The sequence below is a fragment of the Mizuhopecten yessoensis genome, unplaced genomic scaffold, assembly GCF_002113885.1.
Source record: "Mizuhopecten yessoensis strain PY_sf001 unplaced genomic scaffold, ASM211388v2 scaffold8745, whole genome shotgun sequence".
In the NCBI taxonomy this organism is placed as follows: domain Eukaryota; kingdom Metazoa; phylum Mollusca; class Bivalvia; order Pectinida; family Pectinidae; genus Mizuhopecten; species Mizuhopecten yessoensis.
The window spans coordinates 2,917,318-2,936,953 of NW_018407700.1; the positions used below are offsets into that span (position 1 = coordinate 2,917,318).

The following is a 19,636-nucleotide window of genomic DNA, read 5'->3' on the forward strand; positions in this document are numbered from 1 at the left end:
GTAACATGTACATCCTGCGATTGTATTTGATGTGGCAGTTTTTTTTGTATGTATAAAAGTTACAAGAATAAAATGTCCTAGTATTGAATATCTCGTCACTTTTCAAACAAACGAAGCATTATAGCATGCTGGGATATGATAACGACAGTATAGTCTAATGTGTTATAGGTTTCTCAAATAAGAGCGTTTTTAGATTAACTACCAGGTACATTGTACTTGAACGATGTCGGCCTTGAATACTGTTTTTCTACATATTATTACTGTATTACATATAATGGAGTCTCTCTAGACGTGGTAACTGAAAGTTTTTCATATTCAGGTGTTTAAATCGGAGTAGTACTCGTCCGTACATTAGCAAATTGCATGTAAGCGAATAATTAAATACAACTGTACTATGACACTGCACAAAATTTCGTTCCGGAAAGCAGGACACAGGGACATGAGAGTCAATCAGATAGAGTTTGTTTGGGCCTATCCTTATAACTGCAATTTATTATAGGATGTTTTAGGAGGAGTTTAGATCAACACTTCATTACAATGCTGCTGGCCAATTATTTGGAGAAGGAAAAGATGAAAAAGTCCCAAAGTCTGGAATTGGAGCATAAGCATCTTTTCGACCTCAAGCATCACATTTCTGGTTTGGTGTACAACAATGTTTGGTATTAGTTGATACGCGCATATAAACTCTTTTATGAATGTAACAGTCTCAAAAATCAAAGAGATGTTGTGGGTTCGATGGTATTTTTTATTACGTGTAAATAAAACCCTAGAAAACAAAACATAAAATACATTACTCACACACCCATATCATACGCCGCAAAGAACGATAACTCTTTACTTACATATATTTTTACGATTCAATCAGTTATTCTCGTTTATACATAATTGAGAGATGTAAATTGTATTTTAAAATATACAATTTATAACTAGAAATATAACTTTACCCCTATTTTCCATTTAAGAATGAAAAGATAGCTACGGTAAAATGTATTAAATTAACACACCTCAAGAACAAATCTTTATATAAGATATGGGTATATCTTTACACAATTACTTCTCATACACAAATGAAATTTATCCATACACACTCACCCTACGAGATATTGCAGGGGTTTACACGTGGCTTAAGAGACATACAGGTCATTGCATGGGACCAAATTAAGGGACTGAAGGGTTCACCTCTAAAAAGAATGACATGAAACTTTCAGCAAGCATATTCACTAGAAACTTATGTATTAAACTATTTAGTATTTACCTTTATTTAATTCTAGACAAAGCACACCTAAAATGGTGGTAACTGCCCATTACAAAAGTTTACAACTCAAGACAAATATAATTATTACTTTTACAATTGAACCCTTAGTTTAACGTTATATAGAATGAGCCTACACCTAATGTTATAAACTTGGAGTACAATTATTTACCAAAACTATTATAAAACAGCATAACTTACCACCAAATACAGCCAAGGCACCGCCTCTTAGAAAGCTCCTTTAGAATCGAAGGACTCACACCTCAGAGTGCCAGGTGTGAAAATGTGGATAGAAGTCAGAGTGAGGTAGAAAGCAAGAACTTCAGGTAAGTCTTGTCCAATCAAAATCCATATAGTCCGTCACATGTTAATACACGAATATACAAACATTAAGGCAGCCCACCCCATCCCATTACAGGAATGACTTTTAAGGAATCCTTTATGCTCGTCTTTATATAAAATTCAAACACATTAATTATATACAATGATCACCTATCCTAATGACAGAATAATTCACCCTGCCACATGAATACCAAGGGATGTTTGATAGGGAAATTCTACCCAAGTGTTTTTAAATTGGGTAAAACCATTCGAGGCTTGCAGAAGTTTTTGCCCGAATTCGAAAATCCCGATTGAAGAATTTTCCCGTCCTCCACCTTTGGGCATAAAAGAGTATATTTTTTCATTCCTGTCAACAGAATCAGAAACCATAACAATGCGTAGTTTCCGTTATGCAGCATCGGAATGTTCCCGTTTTCGTGACGTCATGTCATTGTTGTCCAATTTTTGACGTCAAGCTCTTCAAAAACAGTTGTTAGTTAAATAGAATCTTTCACTTCTTTGGGGTTGCGATAGGGGAATCTCAATCCGACGGGACATTTTTAAGTTGCCACTGAAACACAAGGCTTGCAGAGTGTTTGGATAATTATTCTTTTCCTGAGATCTTAGATGCCCCATCTCACCTGAAGGGGGCTATTGACTCTTTTTATCTTTTTGACTCTCCGGCGACCCTGTCAAATACAAATGCAATGATTCCTGCCCAGGGTAGAAAAAACGAGTTTCTCACAACCTTTTCAGTCTTGGTCTGGATATTTCTGTCATATACGCAGAGGAATTACAGAAAACGTTATTCCCTTGTAAACGCAGACATTTTATAGAAATATTTACGTGTCAGGTGTTTATTAATGAAGATCCCAACATGGTAGTACACAATCTGATTCTTGTTTGGCTGCTCCCCTCCCCCCTCTTTGCTGTCGTTCCCGAAGGGTTATCCAATATGGCGGACATAACAACAGGACAATCATTTCTGAGGCTGTGAAACTAGAACATTCCAAAACATTCCGTTAATCGTGGTATGATATACCGTATACACATGTGGTCGTAAACGGGCTTGTGGCATCCTTCTGCCATCGGAAATGTCCAATGTCACTCTCTAATACTAGGTTATATACATAGAATGAAGGTTGGATTGTTGGAGGGCTCAACGTGTGTTATTTTCACACTTAAACTGGCTATGACGTCACCGACGGCGACATGATGCGTCATGTGACGTCATAACTTCGTCATGATGAACTATTGAGCCAGTAAATTATGTTCGGCATATTTGAGTCGTGTTTAGCATACATGTATGACATATTTCGTTCACGAAAGGTAGATCTACACTTCGGCAGATGAAAATGGAATTATGTTCTCCATCCCATACATATGTGAAAAACATCGAAGGTCTACGAAGCTGGACCGAATCACCAGATATATTTGATGACGATACGTACTCAGAACAAGAATCGAAGCCGCCTGAAGACAATAGAGGAAAAATGGGTAAATTTGAACTTTCAAACCGATTTGAATGCGTCCACACTTACTGTACTTTTTACGTTGTATGCAGGTCGTTTTAAGACGGCTCATCTTGTTTTGTCCAACTTACAAGTAGACACTCTAGGCCAGGTTCTGGTATTTCTTTCTTTAGACTCTAAGGAAGCAGTACCCAAACAGGATCTAGTCCGTACCCAAATCGGATCACTTTTTGCAAAAACACTTATAAATAAATAAACGTGACAACAAATCAGTTATAACAATGATTTAGTCTTAGAAAAGATAGCCATACACCATTTTTTTGTCTACAGATGACTAGTTTTTAAGTTCAAATAGCACAAGAAAACGTAATTCAAACTTATATGTCAGTGTTTTGATAACGTTTTTAAAAATGGCGTGTGCGACGACTATGCATACTGTGTTGGACTATAGGAATAAATTCACAATATATAAATATTTTTTGTCATAAAAAGTCTAAAGTTCATCATTCAATGTTAATATGCTGACAAAAAAAATATTCATTTGAAGCGTAAGATACTGCAAAATTCAAGCCTTGATCCGATTTTGGTCCTGACATTCGCAAAAACCGGAGACGCTGATTGGTGACTTCAGAGCGTTCTATAAATATCTCACGTGAGTCCCGGGTGCTATTTTCAACTGTAAGAACACCCATCGATATTCTTCCTTTGATACAACCATAAATGAATATAATTCCTGCTCAGATTAACAAAATGATGGTTTGGTGATCCGATTTGGGTACTGTCACCTTATACTAGATTAAGGATCTCATATGAAATTAAAACGAGTGTGAGATCCTTTTTATCACATAATCAAGATTTGTGGTAATTATTCGTGTAAACTGACAATTTTCATGCAACCTTGAAATGTAAAAAGCCGCCATTTTGACTCCATTTCGGAAGTCTGTGACGTCATGTACGTGTCATAGGCGTGACGTCACAATATCGAAACAATTGAAACTTACAACCAATCACAGGGCTGATAGGTCATATCACATGGGTTAATAATGTTCATTGGATAACACAGTACATTATGTGATCAAAATGTCACTGGTTGTTCACTTTTGCGCTGATCCCAGTTGTGGAAAAAAATTGTTGTCAAACGTTCGCCTATAAATCGAGCTATCTACATTAACTTCACCTGTTTTTTTTATTTAAAAATATTTTATTTGTCATTCAACAAAAAGGATTAGGCACAAGTTATCTCAACTTAGAAACGCCCTCTTAGATGGCGTTTGGGCTCTCCAATACATTTCACTATATTGATTACATGACAACAACAACAAATATATTTTTAATATATATATATATATATATATAATAAAAAGTGATTAAATGTCCATGTGAAGGAAGTAAATATAGAAAAAATAAAATTAACGACCGACTATATATATATGAACAAAGAAGAAATGAAGGGAAAAGGGAAGAAAAGGAAATTTAGAAGAATAAGAAAGAGAGATGATAGGATAATACTACTGACCTTAAAATCTGTTACTATTTTTAACGTAGGTTTGGACTATATGGAAGATATTTTCATTGTCTTCATCTGACAAGTTTGGAGAACCGTACAGAATAACATTTAGAGAAATATTACAATAACGTGAGATATCATCAATCAAAATTTGTCTTTGTCTGATATACAGCATACAATCAAAAAAATAATGGACTGCATTTTCACACTCATTTCCACATGCACACATTGGATCATCAATAATATTAATTCTATACAAATCATAATTTAAACTACTACATGAATGACGCAATCTTGTATGTAAAATATTTAGTTTTCGATTTCCTACATGAAAAAAATAGGCAACAAGTAACCTTGGTTACGCTGAATCGATGATTTAAAAATGTTAACGGGTGGCTGCTCTCTGACAGTATTTGGTAAATCGTTCCATAGTCTTATAGAAGAAGGAATAAAGGATTGGAATGAACTAGACAGTCGGAAATTGGGAACAGTGTAGTTTTCAGTATTTCTCAAGTTGTAGCTATTGCGTTCGCATACTTTAGGAGGAAGAATGTTAGTTAAATAAGAAGGTGTTTGTTTATTATGGAGTTTGTACATTAGGGAAAGTTTCTTAAGTTTTTTTTCTCTCAGATAGAGGTTCAAGTTGGGATTCTTGATACAGTGATTGTTTACTAGAAAAAGATGGTAGGCCAGTAATAATTCGTGCTGCTTCAAGCTGAACTTGTTCAAGTTTAGTTAGATCTGCCAGAGAACAACCATCCCAAACTTCACAGGCATATTCAAACACAGGCAACACAAATACTTTATATATTCTTAACAAAGTTTTCCTACTAAACAAAAATTTAAACTTTCGTAGTACTGATACCTTTTTCATGCATGTTTTTTGAATTTCAGAAACATGTAAAGACCATTTTGCATCTGCACTAAATATTACGCCTAAATGTTTATGACTTTCAACACAATCTAGAGTCTCAGTACCAAAACAAATCTGTAAAAGGAAGCATATTTCGCGAATTAGATATTAATAACACATCAGTTTTCTGTTGATTAAATTTAGTAAGCCAATCCCGTGACCATTTGTCAAGTTTTTCCAAACCTCTGTTTACACACATTTCAATATCTGCATAAGAAGACGAAGAATACATCAAAGAGGTATCATTAGCAAATAAGCGTGAAATACTATTTAAATTATCAACAATATCATAAATATAAACCAAAAATAACAGAGGACCTAACACACTTCCTTGTGGTACACCAGCATTTGTGTAACCTATATTAAAATACACACCTTTAACAAGAACCTGTTGTAGTCTGTTTGAAATGTATTTAACCAATGTAGTAAACCATTTCTAATACCATAAGCATGCAATTTATGTAAAAGACCCCTTTGCCAAAATCGGTCAAAAGCCTTCGATATATCACAAAATATTAGACAAGAATGTTTTTCTTCTTCTAATGAACAACATATATTATGGTAAAATTCTATTAACTGATGGACAGTGGAATGATGAATCATAAAACTAGATTGTTTTTCGTAAAATAAAGAATGATCAAGGAAAAAATATAGATGTGTTTAAATACAACTCTTTCAAAAACCTTACCTATACAAGACAACAAAGTAATTGGTCGGTAATTTGACACCAAGTGTCTATCACCCTTTTTGAACAGAGGTAAAATAATACCCTGTTTCCATATTTCAGGAAATTTTCCATATTTCAGGAAATTTCCATATTTCAGGGAATACTGTTTAAGTTTGTCCCTAAAGATGTATGTAATGTAACATGAGAAAACCTCTGCCTACCTCTTGTATTCTGCAGGTTAGTCAACTTAACTAAAAAAAATCAAAAAAAATCTAGGAAATGGCACAATGTGACAAAATAAATATCATCACATTTCTAAAAAACAAATAAGAGATATTAGTACAAATAGGTATCTTAATGAATAAATTATTAGATTTATCAGAAATATTGTCTTGAAACGAAAAAAAGTATTTCAAAAGTTTTCAGTTATTTTCATGAAATGACTTATATGGTGGGGTTTTCTATTAAGGGCACTTAACATGTTAAAACTTCCAAGTGAACCTGACTCAGCTAAATGAAAAGCTTCAGGTATAAGGCATCTGTTGTTTCGATATAATTAAAAAATGACTGTTTCAGAGACTAAGTCGGAAAATGAAATGACTCTTTTCACTTAAATAAATTAATGGGATTATTATTACGAGAATTGGAATATATATAAAATGAAAATGATATTTACTCTTTGTGACTGTTAACAATATCCAAATAGACATTCAACTTTTGATATCTTGTAAATTCTAAGATATTTTATACATATTTTTTGCAGTTTGGAGTATTTTAATTCTTAACAAATATATGACTGATATGTTAGATTTCTCGCACATCAGACAGATATATTCGACGTCATTCCCCAGGCTAAATTGTCTTTCTTTCTTCCATACTAGACCGAGAAATTCGCATTTCCTGCGATGCTGATAAATTCTATCCGACCTACGCTTACATGCGTTGCCTGGCAGGAGAATTATAGTGACCAAAGGTCACGCTATTCATTTTGTGACGTTTTGGTGTCAGTCAGGGTCATTGACGTCATTAATAAATGCCATCCGGTCTTCATACGCAAATGAAAAATGTCCAGACAGTTTACAACTTTACTGGGAGAGCAGCTGTTTTTACGGTTTTAGGTAATAGGCCTAAGCACGAAATATAATCCATCCCTGAGAAGGAGACCCGTGGCTCTTCTGCTCAATATTTCACCCCGGGGGTTTGAATTACCATACCTCACATCAGGGATGGATTCTATTATTCTCGTCCGATATGTCTGGTACCTTTACATGACTTTTCGTGGATTTCTTACACTGCGATGTAGTCACCCACTCGTTAACGGCTAAGATTATATAACATCCCAATCTCGGCTTATGCCTCGATTGGGATTATAATACAGAATCTTAGCCCTCGACTGATATAACTCGATCTCGCTCAGTTACAGGTTATATATTCTATTAATTTCACTAGTTACCGCAATGTTCTAGTTACGTACTTGTATATATATCGTGATGATCCAGTTACCGTGATGTATCAGTAACTATGATGTACCAGTTATCGCGATAACCCAGTTATTGTGATGAACCAGTTATCGTGTTATTCCAGTTATTGTGATGTACCAGTTTTCGTGATATACCAATGAATCATGCGTACCCGTACAGGTCGACGAACTATTTTTTAAACGAGTTTGAGGGACGTATGTAATGCGGATAGATTTTTATTTAGTTGCAGGCAGTAATTTCTTTTGGAGAAATGACTACACAAGAAATTTCAGGCAAGCGATAGTTAATCCTCGTGATCTGAGTGTTTAAATCAATGCTAAAAAGTTAAAAAAAAAAAATATATTTTTATTTTACAAAAATTATGAAACAAGTTATTTCAGCTTATATCAATCACTCTTGTTGGCCCGGAATTTAGCGCGCGGGGCTCTTAGTGTGGGAGGAAACCGGAGTACCCGCAGAAAACCCACGTGATCGCGCAGGTGACCCTATTCCGGCTTTGCGTATTGCAGAGTTATCTTGTGAGCAGGTATTGCTTGTTGAGTCATTGGTTTGTGAGAGTAACGTCATCACTTTTTGAGAAAACGACGACATTTTCTCACACAAACCAATTACGTAACAATCAATACGCAAAGACGGAATACCTTACCACGTGCGTTTTTTCCGGGTACTCCGGTTTCCTCCCACATAAGTTAAATAATTGATCGTAACGCCTCAAGTGTTTACGCGAAAGCTCCTCTTCAATTTTAGCCAACAACCCTTCGACAGCTCCTTTATTGATACCAATAAACACACGGTCTCAATTTTTGGTGACTTTGTGAGAGTAAAACATATCTCTCGGGCATTTCTATGAATTATGAATTACTATGTTAATCAATGAATTATTAGATCTTGTTTTTGTTTTGTCGTTTTAGATGCAAAAGCTCGAAATAGAATACGAAATTGTATGAATGCCTTCGTAAACTTTACGAAAAAAGTCCGACCGTATTACAAGTCCAAGTACCCAACAGAGTCGTTCTACGGGACCACGAGACGGTAAAACCCGGATCACGAAACTAGATACAGATTTTCAAGTTAAAATGTGTAGCAAATCATTTTTCAATTAAGTACTACAACAAAATACACCTTTAACTAAAATCGAAAAGAAATTTTGTCATCATTTATTATTTAACAAAGTTTCGAATAATTTTCTGGAAAACACTCATGTTCCAAAATACATTCACGACCCCTTGACCCGGCAACTCGATGACACAAACATGATATTTTAATGAATTTCATATAGCTATACATCATTATAACATGTCATTCAATAAAATCATGATCAATATATCATAATGATGACATATACATTGTTTTGCTCATATATGTTTTTTTAGAACACACGTACGTATATCATTGAATATAAATATATTAAATTGCACATTATATGTATTGCAAATTTTGTTTTATTACACATATTCATTTTTTTGCTCATAATATTTTAATTTTATCATAATTTTTATTGAACATATTTTTGATTGGACGTCCATATATATAATGCAAATATATTTACTTCTATTAAATACAAATACAAAATATTGCATATATATTTACAATTGTTGAATAGAGACACGAAATATTGAATATATTTACAATTATAACATACAAATATAAATCAATTTACATTTATTGCAAAAAAAAAAAAAATCAACCATGCGTTAAGAAAATATTGAATTTTGCAAAGTTTGACATGTCATGTGTGAATTTGATTTCACAAATTTTATTTGCTCCAAATATCAATCTAGACCTTATGGTAGAGTTGATGCCTGATGTTCTTGTTAAGATACTCTTACATGGTTCTGATACAATAAACGAAGCCTCAAACAAAATAATTTTTGATCTTGAGATTCTAAATGTCTCCGTTTCTATCTCTCTTCTTTCTTTTCTCTTCCCCTTTCCTTTCTGTAATTGTGTGGGTGTCTAAGTGAAAGCGTGTGAATAGGTGTCATATATGTTTCATATAGATCTGTGTCATATTTAGTCATTGTACATATTGTATTGTTTTGTTACATGTTGAGGAAAGCATCTAGTAGCCCCCGGGCTGTATGCAATCCTCGCTACAGAAATACATAATTAAACCAGATTTTTTATATTCTAGGATCGGACAACATTGGGCTTCTTTTTCTGCAAGCGAAAAGGAAAGGTATATTTCCGCAACTGCGGAATCAAGACCTGGTATTGTTGAAATGAAACCACTACATAATGGAAAGTCAAGACATGGTAACGTCACAGTTGGGTCAAGACATGGCATTGTTGAAGAACAGCCACGAGTGAGTGCCGACTCAAGGCATGTTAACGTCACAGCTGGACCAAGACATGGCATTGCTGAAGAACAGTCACGAATGAGTGCCAACTCAAGGCATGGTAACGTCACAACTGGACCAAGACATGGCATTGTTGAAGAACAGTCACGCGTGAGTGCCGACTCAAGGCATGGTAACGTCACAGCTGGACCAAGACATGGCATTGCTGAAGAACAGTCACGAGTAAGTGCCGACTCAGGACATGGTAACGTCACAGCTGGACCAAGACATGGCATTGCTGAAGAACAGTCTCGAGTGAGTGCCGACTCAAGGCATGGTAACGTCACAACTGGACCAAAACATGACATTGCTGAAGAACAGTCAAGAATGAGTGACGGGTCGAGGTATGGTAACGTCACAGCTGGGCCAAGACATGGCATTGCTGAAGAACAGTCACGAATGAGTGCCAACTCAAGGCATGGTAACGTCACAACTGGACCAAAACATGACATTGCTGAAGAGCAGTCAAGAATGAGTGACGGGTCGAGGCATCGCAACACAGCTGGACCAAAACATGGTATTGTTGAAGTAATGTCACGAGTGAGTACCGAGTCGAGGCATGGTAACGTCATAGCTGGACCAAGACATGACATTCCTGAAGTGAGGTCACTAGTTATTGCCGACTCAAGGCATAGTAACGTCACAGCTGGGCCAAGACATGGTATTGCCGAAGTACAGTCACGAGTGAGTACCGACTCGAGGCATGGTAACGTCAAAGCTGGACCAGGACATGGTATTGCTAAAGTGAGGCCATTAGTTAGTGCCGACTCAAGGCATGGTAATGTCACAGCTGGACCAAGACATGGTATTGCTGAAGTAAAGTCACGAGTGAGTGCCGACTCAAGGCATGGTGCCGGTGGTAAGTGAAATTAAGTACAAGTCGATGTTGAGCCCAACGGCAACCATGGAACAAATAAGGTTGAGTTATTCAAGAACCGAGAAATAACAGTAGGAATAAGTCAATCATAAGTTATGACATCATACCAAACGGACAGTTATAATGCTTCAGTCACATTTGCGCCGGCCGCCGACCAGGAAGTATAGGAATCGGCCGGCTTCCCGGGGACTGTTATAAGCCTTGAGTATGGTCACATCAGATACGGGCACCGCACGGCCCCCGCAAAACAAATGCCGGATTAAATCGAACGGACATCTGAAGGATATCGTAGGGAGCCCAAAAGACTATCGCAAGGATACCGCAAGGCTATCTGACGATGGATGGGTTGTCGTACGGTGGCCGGGGAATGCTGGTGTAACGGGCGGGATACGTACGTAGCCCGTACGATATAAAGGGAGGCACACAAGTCAGCACCTAGCTCGTCCGTGAGAAAATGGCGCCTGCAGATGTCCGTATGTGTTTGAGGACATCGAGCGGCTACCTTATGATGGCCGTACGGCACTCGGCAGGACATCGGGCGGTCTACAGTAAACCTGGGAGCATGAAAAATTGTACAAAATCCCAAGATGACCGGACGATGCTACCGGGAGCCGTAAGATAATCTTAGGAAATCATTGCAGGACACTTATGGGAGACTGCCGGGTAGGTTCCGATAAGTTTGGGTCAGAAAAAATCGGGGGGACACCGGCAACTTCTATCTCCGCGCTAAAATCTCCCGGCGACCCATGTTGCGTCTAAAAGTCGGCCGATAGTGGCCGATAATCTCCGGGCGTCCTTATATAATTACGATTCCCCGGCTTGTCGACCGGTTTTGGCAAAAAAACTCATCGCCCGGGCGCCTTTTCGGAAATCGGCGTAAATGTGACTGAAACAGTAGGCGGAGTCTTTCTTGATCAAAGACATGCATGATGCATGGTACCAGTACGGTTGAGTCATTTTTAAATCAAAATGTTAAACCAGACATATGTATTGGTTATAAGAGTTTGAACATTAAGCACGAATCCGAAACTGATGTACGAATCCGAATCGAATAGGAGTAATTATTGTTCACTTTGTATCAACACTACACCAGAGAAGTATATACGAACCACAGATAAATCAAATATGGTTTAATGTGCAACTTAACTGCCAAAGACGTCCTTAATAATATTGAATTACCATATTAACGATTTATTGGATACTAGTTATGACTCATTATTTCTACCAAACAGATAAGGATATGGTTACCGATTCGGATTAATGCTAAATGCGAAAACTCTTACAAGCACATAGTCACTAGTCATGTACTTCTGAACAAATAGTTAGTGCTGAAAAGGGTAAGTGGCAACATGGGCTCCAGACGTGGTGCCAGGTAATACTGATAGTGTTACCAGTAAATATGATTATTTCTTGGTCTAAACATTGTTCAAGCATTTAATCGTCAATCATCATATATACGACATCCGTGATATGTTTTTCTGTACGATATTTCTATCTGTGCAAATCAATAACATTGCATCCGTTTTACATCAAGTTCAACACATTTAAAAAAGGCGTTTCAATTACCATCGATTTGTATTATTGCTTATATTGCCAACGTCGTTTAAAAATATTAGCAACATATTGTATATGACAAAAAACGTATAATATGACCATTTACACATGCACCATACACTGTATCAATTCGCGATCCATATCGGCCCGAAGTCTAAACTTGATACGGATATGAATTTGGAAATGGTTGTATGATAATCGTGTATTGAACTTTATCACAGCAGTTCCGGAAATAGAGTTATATCTGAGTAAAAACATGGCACTGGTAAGTAACACTGTCTCTCTACTGAATTATTTTTATTCCAATTGTGTTGTTTGCTCTTCTTCTCTTCCTACAGATAACTCGTCAAACGTGGGAATTTCATGCATGTATGGACGGACCGGTGGTAATCAGTCGCATACACCTCCCACTGACCACAAGATAAAGTCTAGATACAAGAGTTCATATACTTCAGATGCATTAAACTGGACATACGAGCGGGCTGCTACATCTCCAGTACAAGTAAGCCTATATTTTATTGTTGTGGGCAGTGATAGGGGGAACATGTGAGTATGCTTGTAGTGAGCGCAATGAAAACATTAAACACACATTTAACCAATCAGTCAAGTTATAACGTTCATTTTCGAATTTCAACCGTTTTGATGTTTTCAATGTTTTTGCTGTCCGTATCTGAGAACTTCCTTTCTAATTTTGAATATGAATAATAGCAAATTTCGTTTTAGATCTTAACACTACAATATCAATATTAAAAAATGATGAGCAGATAGCACGAGTACATTGAGCGGAAAACGATAACAACAGATTACTATTCTCGTCATTGGACGAACATAATGTTTATATTTGCTGTCGATTACACACGTACTATTGTTCTTTATTGCGTGAAAGCAGAACAAAAAGAGCGGACGAAACGATGTCACGAGAAGACATATATGCTGTCATGTTGTGATTTTTATAAACATCAGATGCCACAACTTAAAATATTTGAAGCTCATATTTTGTTTTCTTTTGACCAGTAGAATACAATCGACGAGGCCTCTCCAAAAAGGAGTTAATCTAGGTCATATCATATAGGACTATATCTATCATATACAATTAACCAGGAATAAATACGAATATTATGAAATAATGGCTACAAAGCCATACTTATGTGTGTGACTTAAAGTGTATTGTTATGTGATAAAATAACCTGTAACAATGTCAAATAATGAAAATTTTATATAAAACGTCTGAAGATTTGTTGAACACTATAATAAGTTTCGCCTGGTATGTAATGAATGTGCATACTCTTCGTTTCTAAATGATTTTCTTTGTTTCCGTTGTAGATTGATCAAGTCTCTCATGTTAATCTCTCCCGCTCTCAAGTGCTACATGAAGCTTCCTCAGTACCGAATGAAACACAACCTGATTTCTTTTCTTGTGCTCACGATACGATTGCAGGAGATTCTAATCACCTCAAAGTCAATACCTCACTTGTGGCATCAACGGAAGACGTCACCAGAGGTTGCCGCGAATCAGAAATCATAACAGACGGGAAACGTTGTCCTCGAACTTTATCCGACCCCAGGGGAAGTTCTGAAGCAAGTATAACTTTAAGAGACAAAATTCCTGTGTTAGCACCCCCTCCAACGTGTACATCAATCACTGTCGGCCTAGGCTGGGAGTATGCCGGAACATCTTTTGCAAATGTGGTTTACAAATCAAGTAACAGCAGCAATGCAAAATGGTCACAGTTGCCAAACTTTGATGGCAACAATGTGTGTACATCTGTTTCTTCTTCTTGTGTAAGGAGTCATATTGACTCTAAGTGCAATGACAGAAACGATCCTGTTAACTCAAAGGCGACTGAGAAACAGAAAATGTGCAGGAGGAATGAATCTAATAGTGCAGCAAATAGTAAAAAAGAAAGAACAAAAGACGGAGGGGTTTCAAAATTAAGAGCTAAACGCATTCAACCAAAGTCTCCGAGAGCTTGCTCCGCTATCGGTTCAAATCAGGACAGTCAAATGACTGGATCAATACTGTTCAACTCAGGAATCAAGATGCAGTATAGAAAAATACTTCCTAAGCCGTTAAATGTAACAGTTGAAAAACCAGCAGATCCAAACATAGAATCGTTGGATCAAAATCCAATACAAGAGGTGGATTTTAAGCAATCATTCAAGATAAAAGATGAAATGAACCAAGAAGGCGTCTTACTTGCTCCTCGTGATGAGACAACAATTGAAAGTGTGCATTTAGATTCTAGAAAGCAGAATAAATTTGAGAAATCAATAAAACTATCGCGTCCAAAAGACGAAGTCTTTGCGTCGATTAAGAGGTTCATAAGGGAGACAGATGATCCAAAGCAATCTACGCAGGGTCAACCAACAGAGAAATATAAGAAATTCAGCAATGAGGACACGAATTGTACCACGAGGTGGGATGGGAAGGAAGATCTGAAGATCAGGGGACCTCCTATATGCAAAACCTTTGGTTTGAAAGAAGATAAATCAGCAGCGATTTCCATTTGCGAAAAGCAGAAATACAAAGTTCTTATTACCAGAGGGACAGACTGGGATATATTGCCAATTAAACATAAATCACCTGTACCAAATCTAGTATCCATATTTTCTCTGCAACCGGAAGTTAACCTACGGGAGAAAAATGATACGAATGGCAGCAGCGATGAGAGTCTGGGAGGTAAGTCAGGAGTGCTAGTAACGTCAATAGGATAAGTCTAGGTGTTTTAGGGATGAAGATAACTGGGAGTCGTCTGGAAGATATTCTTAGGTTTCAGGAAGGTATATAAAATGTTGTCGGGAAGGTGTGTTTAGGGGTGTCAGGAAGGTATTCCAGGGGCAGTGAGAAAGCTCAGATCATTTAAAGACGTATCTCCATGCGTGTAATGTATGGCGGCATGATGACGTTTGACCTCCTGCAGTCCTTGTGAAAGCGCGGATCTGATGCCGACTTTAGAGTGCTACCTCAGTGAAACATCATGCCAGAGGCTTGCATCTAGCACAGTATTCAACATATTACATTTTTCGTTAACCGAAAGCAATAAAGAACACCCTTATGCGTACCTTCCTGATATCCCTAGACATACCGGGACGCATCAAAGTACTAGTTGCTATTCTCTGCTGAACGTCCAGCATTTAGGCTAATCACGACTGGTTTGACCATTATTAGTATAATGTAACTACTTCTGTTTAGAAAATACTTATAAAACAAAAATCTAAATAAATATGAAGTTACGATTAGCCAAGGGCGCATGAGTTTGAATTGATCTTTATGTTGTGTAGACATGGACTTTCTGATGGAGGGATGTGACTCACCCATGTGGTTCTCATCGGGAAGTAGTGGAGCAGCCAGTCCTCCGTGTGCTAGTAATACAGGTATGTTACTTAAGTCGAAGACATAGTGTACGTACTTTAATGCTGTCAGTGATGTGTTAGCATTGTGTGTAACGAGACATGAACAGAGAGATATTGAAAAAGTTGTGTTTTGTACGAGTCACTTTTATCTCATTATTCTATGTAAACAACCTAACACGCACCATTGCACGGAAGTCATAATACATTTTATGCACAGTTAAGTATATAAAAGTCAATTTTATTGTACGATGATTGTGATATTTGGCATGGAGAGTCAGGAGGGGTCAAACATTGTTTTACGGAAGTCAGAAGGAAGATTTCTGTCTCAATTATTGTTCACATTGAACGTATATTTTCAGATACCATTTGAAAAATGGGAGCTCTGCTGTTCTACAATAGCTATTGTTTAATAAATATTTGCATTGTGTTCAGTTTTCTTTACACAAACCATTTAGGAATTTCGATTTGTAAGATTCTCTCTGAATGATTGGCCAACCCCGTTAAAATAAATAGATCACTATAAATATTCTATTTGCTAATTATCTGTGACATTACACACGGGCGTTCTGGTTGGCTGGGCTTTTGTAAGACACTTCACTACCATTACGAGTGTCCAGTTTATTGTTCCTTAACGATTTCTGTTGAAAACTCGGTATATTTACAAAAATGTATATTAAAAAAGACGATATCTTTACTAACGGACATAATTATGGAGGTTATTTCAGATCGCTACCCTAATCATGTTTTGATATTTCGTAGACTTGACAGACCGTACTGTTGGAGACTGTACTGAAGCACTCATCATCCACCCCGTTGTTTCACAGCTGCTCCAGACAGATTGCTCTTCAAGTGTTGATGACACAAATTCTTCGGACAGTTTGCAGCAGTTGCAGAAAGGTTATTGTATTGGTTCACCGTCTCATAAGTCAGTCATTAAAAATGTGTCTGATACAAGCCCGAACGGACCAGGAACACCAACTCAATCTGACGATATCATAGCCATGCAGAGTTTATATCACTGTTAAACAGGATCGTGTTTCTAACCTGCATTCAAAAGCATTTACCGGAGGTTTGAAAACGTCTTTCATTCGTGAATTTGAAAACACACGTTGAAGAATCTGTCATTCTGGTGACTATATTTAAAGAGATTGTATGTTCAGTTTTTGGAAGACATGCCTTTCCTCATAAGTAGTACCGTGTGTACCTCGTATTCAATAAAACCTGCTACCGTTCCACCAGAAATAGGCGTTGCACTTTAATTAATCATGTAGTGTTTGATCACGATATCTGAAATTGAATATAGCTATCAACCGAGTTGTGATGTAATTTGCATATAATAAATGGTATTTTATGGATGAATTCATGAACAAAAACTTTGTTATACATGATCGATATGTTTTCTGTTTATGCTAATTTATTCTTATCGTATATGATATGCAGAAGAACAGACATGTTGTTATAATTTCAAAGTAAATTGTACTGTTTACAAATATTGTGATTAAAACAGTTGTTAAGTAACCTATAGTTCCTTTTGTAATTGTTGATATTTTTAATAATACTGAATTTTAAAACGCAGGGATGGAAGTGAGTGCATCGCGAAATGTATCGAATACAATGTACAAACGCGAGGAAACTATTTTAAGTACATTGAATATCAATAAAATGGGCGATGATCACGAAAAACAGATAAAAGTAAGATTATTATTCTACAGCTGACATATGTAATCCTCGCTCGCTGGACGGATTGAAGGTACTGCTAATTTAGAATTAACGCAAACCTATCTTGAACAAGCATATTCTCATTCCCTCGAATGTAACCTAGTAGTTACTTATGGTATAGGTGACTATAATATATGTATAACAGCGACAACCTTGATTTTAAGTGTTCAGATTTCTCTGCTTCCACAATGTCGGGTTAGGTTTTCGATAAAGAATTATCATGCATCACAGTTCTTGAAAAGAAGAAAGGCTCTCAACTTACTATATCAAAACACAGGATATAGCCTTGTCTATCAATACACCTGTAATATATATAATCGACGATGCAAGTATCCCTGTGTATCAACACTTCCTATCGGTGTATAGCTGCTGTCGATCTTGTGCAAGATGGACAACTTTGCTTATCTTTTCACAAGTTTTAAGTCTTTGTACATGTAGCATATCCTTTCTTACTGTTGTAACAACTGGTAGCAGCTCTTTTAAATTATGATTCGCGGAATCATGCTACATTTGCTAAATAAATGTTGTGTGGACGGATCCCACATGTTGCTAGAAATATACTCCGGCTATAAGGTCTTGTAAGGCTGAAAGTGATCCCAGTGTTATGCGTGTCTCGTTCGTGGTGTTATCTTTGATGTAGATGTTTCATTGTAGTATGTTTGACTATATCAGAAAAATACTGAACCCAAAAATTCTTAAATTTAATCTGGTGAGGAAGGCATAACAGTAAAACAAAACAACAGCAAAAACAACAACAAAACTAAAAGCTTACAATGAGTGCAAATGAGATTGTTGTTAGTTCCATCAGCGGACGCAGCTCGGGTAGACGACTTTGTTCCCATTTTAACTGTACCAGCTTTGGTTCAACCTTGAGCTCCCTCATTCTAAAGTCATTAATCTCTACTGGTATCGATGAGTTTTTTACCTTCTAGCTATTACGTTAAAATAAGAGTGTCCTTTTCCTTGAAGAAGAACTTGACACTCACTTCGGAACAGGTCGTGAATTTTGCTTTCTACCCATTGAATATGGATAGCTCAAATCTCAAACTCAAAACTTTACGCAACAAACTACTCTACATACAGGGGCGGATCCAGGATTTCCTAAAAGGGGGGGCCCGATAATTTTTTCTCAATAGTCAACGTTCGGCAGCACCCCGAGCGCGTAGCGCGAGTAGGGGGAGGTTAGAGGAGGGGGTCTTCCCCCTCCCTTAAGGGGGGTTTGGGGGATCTCCCCCCAACATATTGTGTTTTCTAGAACGTCTCAGAAGCGATTTCCCGTGTTCTGAGGATTGTTTTTATGTTTAATCAACAAGAAGAAAAAAACATATTTTAAGTATGGCCCAAAGACTTTTTTTGTGTACTGGAAAGAAAATTAAAGATTCGGTTCAAATTCTCTATCAACAGCGAGTTTTAGAAGTCAGATGGTATTATTATAGGGGCAACCTGGTGATGACAAATGTATGAATCCACAGGGGGTTTGTTCACTATTACCTAATTTGGCGTCCCGCCCGCAAAGGGGATACGAGAGGTCCACCGTCAAAAAATAAATGAAGGGACGCACAATAACTAGTCTTCAGACATTGTACCTACAGTACAGTACTTCATGTAATAGTTTGTCGTACAAAAGAACAAATAACACCATAACATCGTTGCTGTTTAATTAATGAGTTACTCATGGCATCACTACATTGTAAGTTGCTAAACAAACGGATAAGTTCAAACCAGTGCGACACCCAAAGCCACTAGCTATATAGTCTTGCGTTTTATAATTGTTGACTAATTCACTAGTGTAGACAATGATATATCTGAAATGTCCACGCTGATTAACTCATGTAAGGGCGTGCATATTACCAACAGTGGTACATTTGCTAAGCTATCTGGTTAAAATGGTACAACTTAGGAGGCACATACGCGTCACCTTTAAATTTAATTTAAAATTATCATACTTGTAAGTACAGCATATCATCTCATTCTGGTACGTACAACTTATTACTACGTACACAATAGTATGCTGTGTGAAGATACTTTCTTGTACGTACACGATGGTAAGCTATAAGTACCACAATGAGATATTATGTTGTACATACAAGATAGTTAAACAGTTCCAACAATATATATAATACCAAAATAATTGAATGGATATGTTTAGTCGATTATACATAATATTGTCAGCCGAAAAA

General features: G+C 36.9%; 1 protein-coding gene across 1 annotated transcript; it reads left to right on the plus strand.

Annotated features, from left to right (window-relative positions):
- Positions 1-2,889: 2,889 nt before the first annotated feature.
- LOC110456446 lies at positions 2,890-17,030 on the plus strand. Its single transcript, XM_021507218.1, has 6 exons — positions 2,890-3,070; positions 8,525-8,645; positions 9,748-10,811; positions 12,722-12,885; positions 13,707-15,063; positions 15,666-17,030. Exons 1-6 carry the CDS (start codon positions 2,923-2,925, stop codon positions 15,782-15,784), a joined length of 2,973 nt encoding a protein of 990 aa, XP_021362893.1. The 5' UTR covers positions 2,890-2,922; the 3' UTR covers positions 15,785-17,030.
- Positions 17,031-19,636: the final 2,606 nt, after the last annotated feature.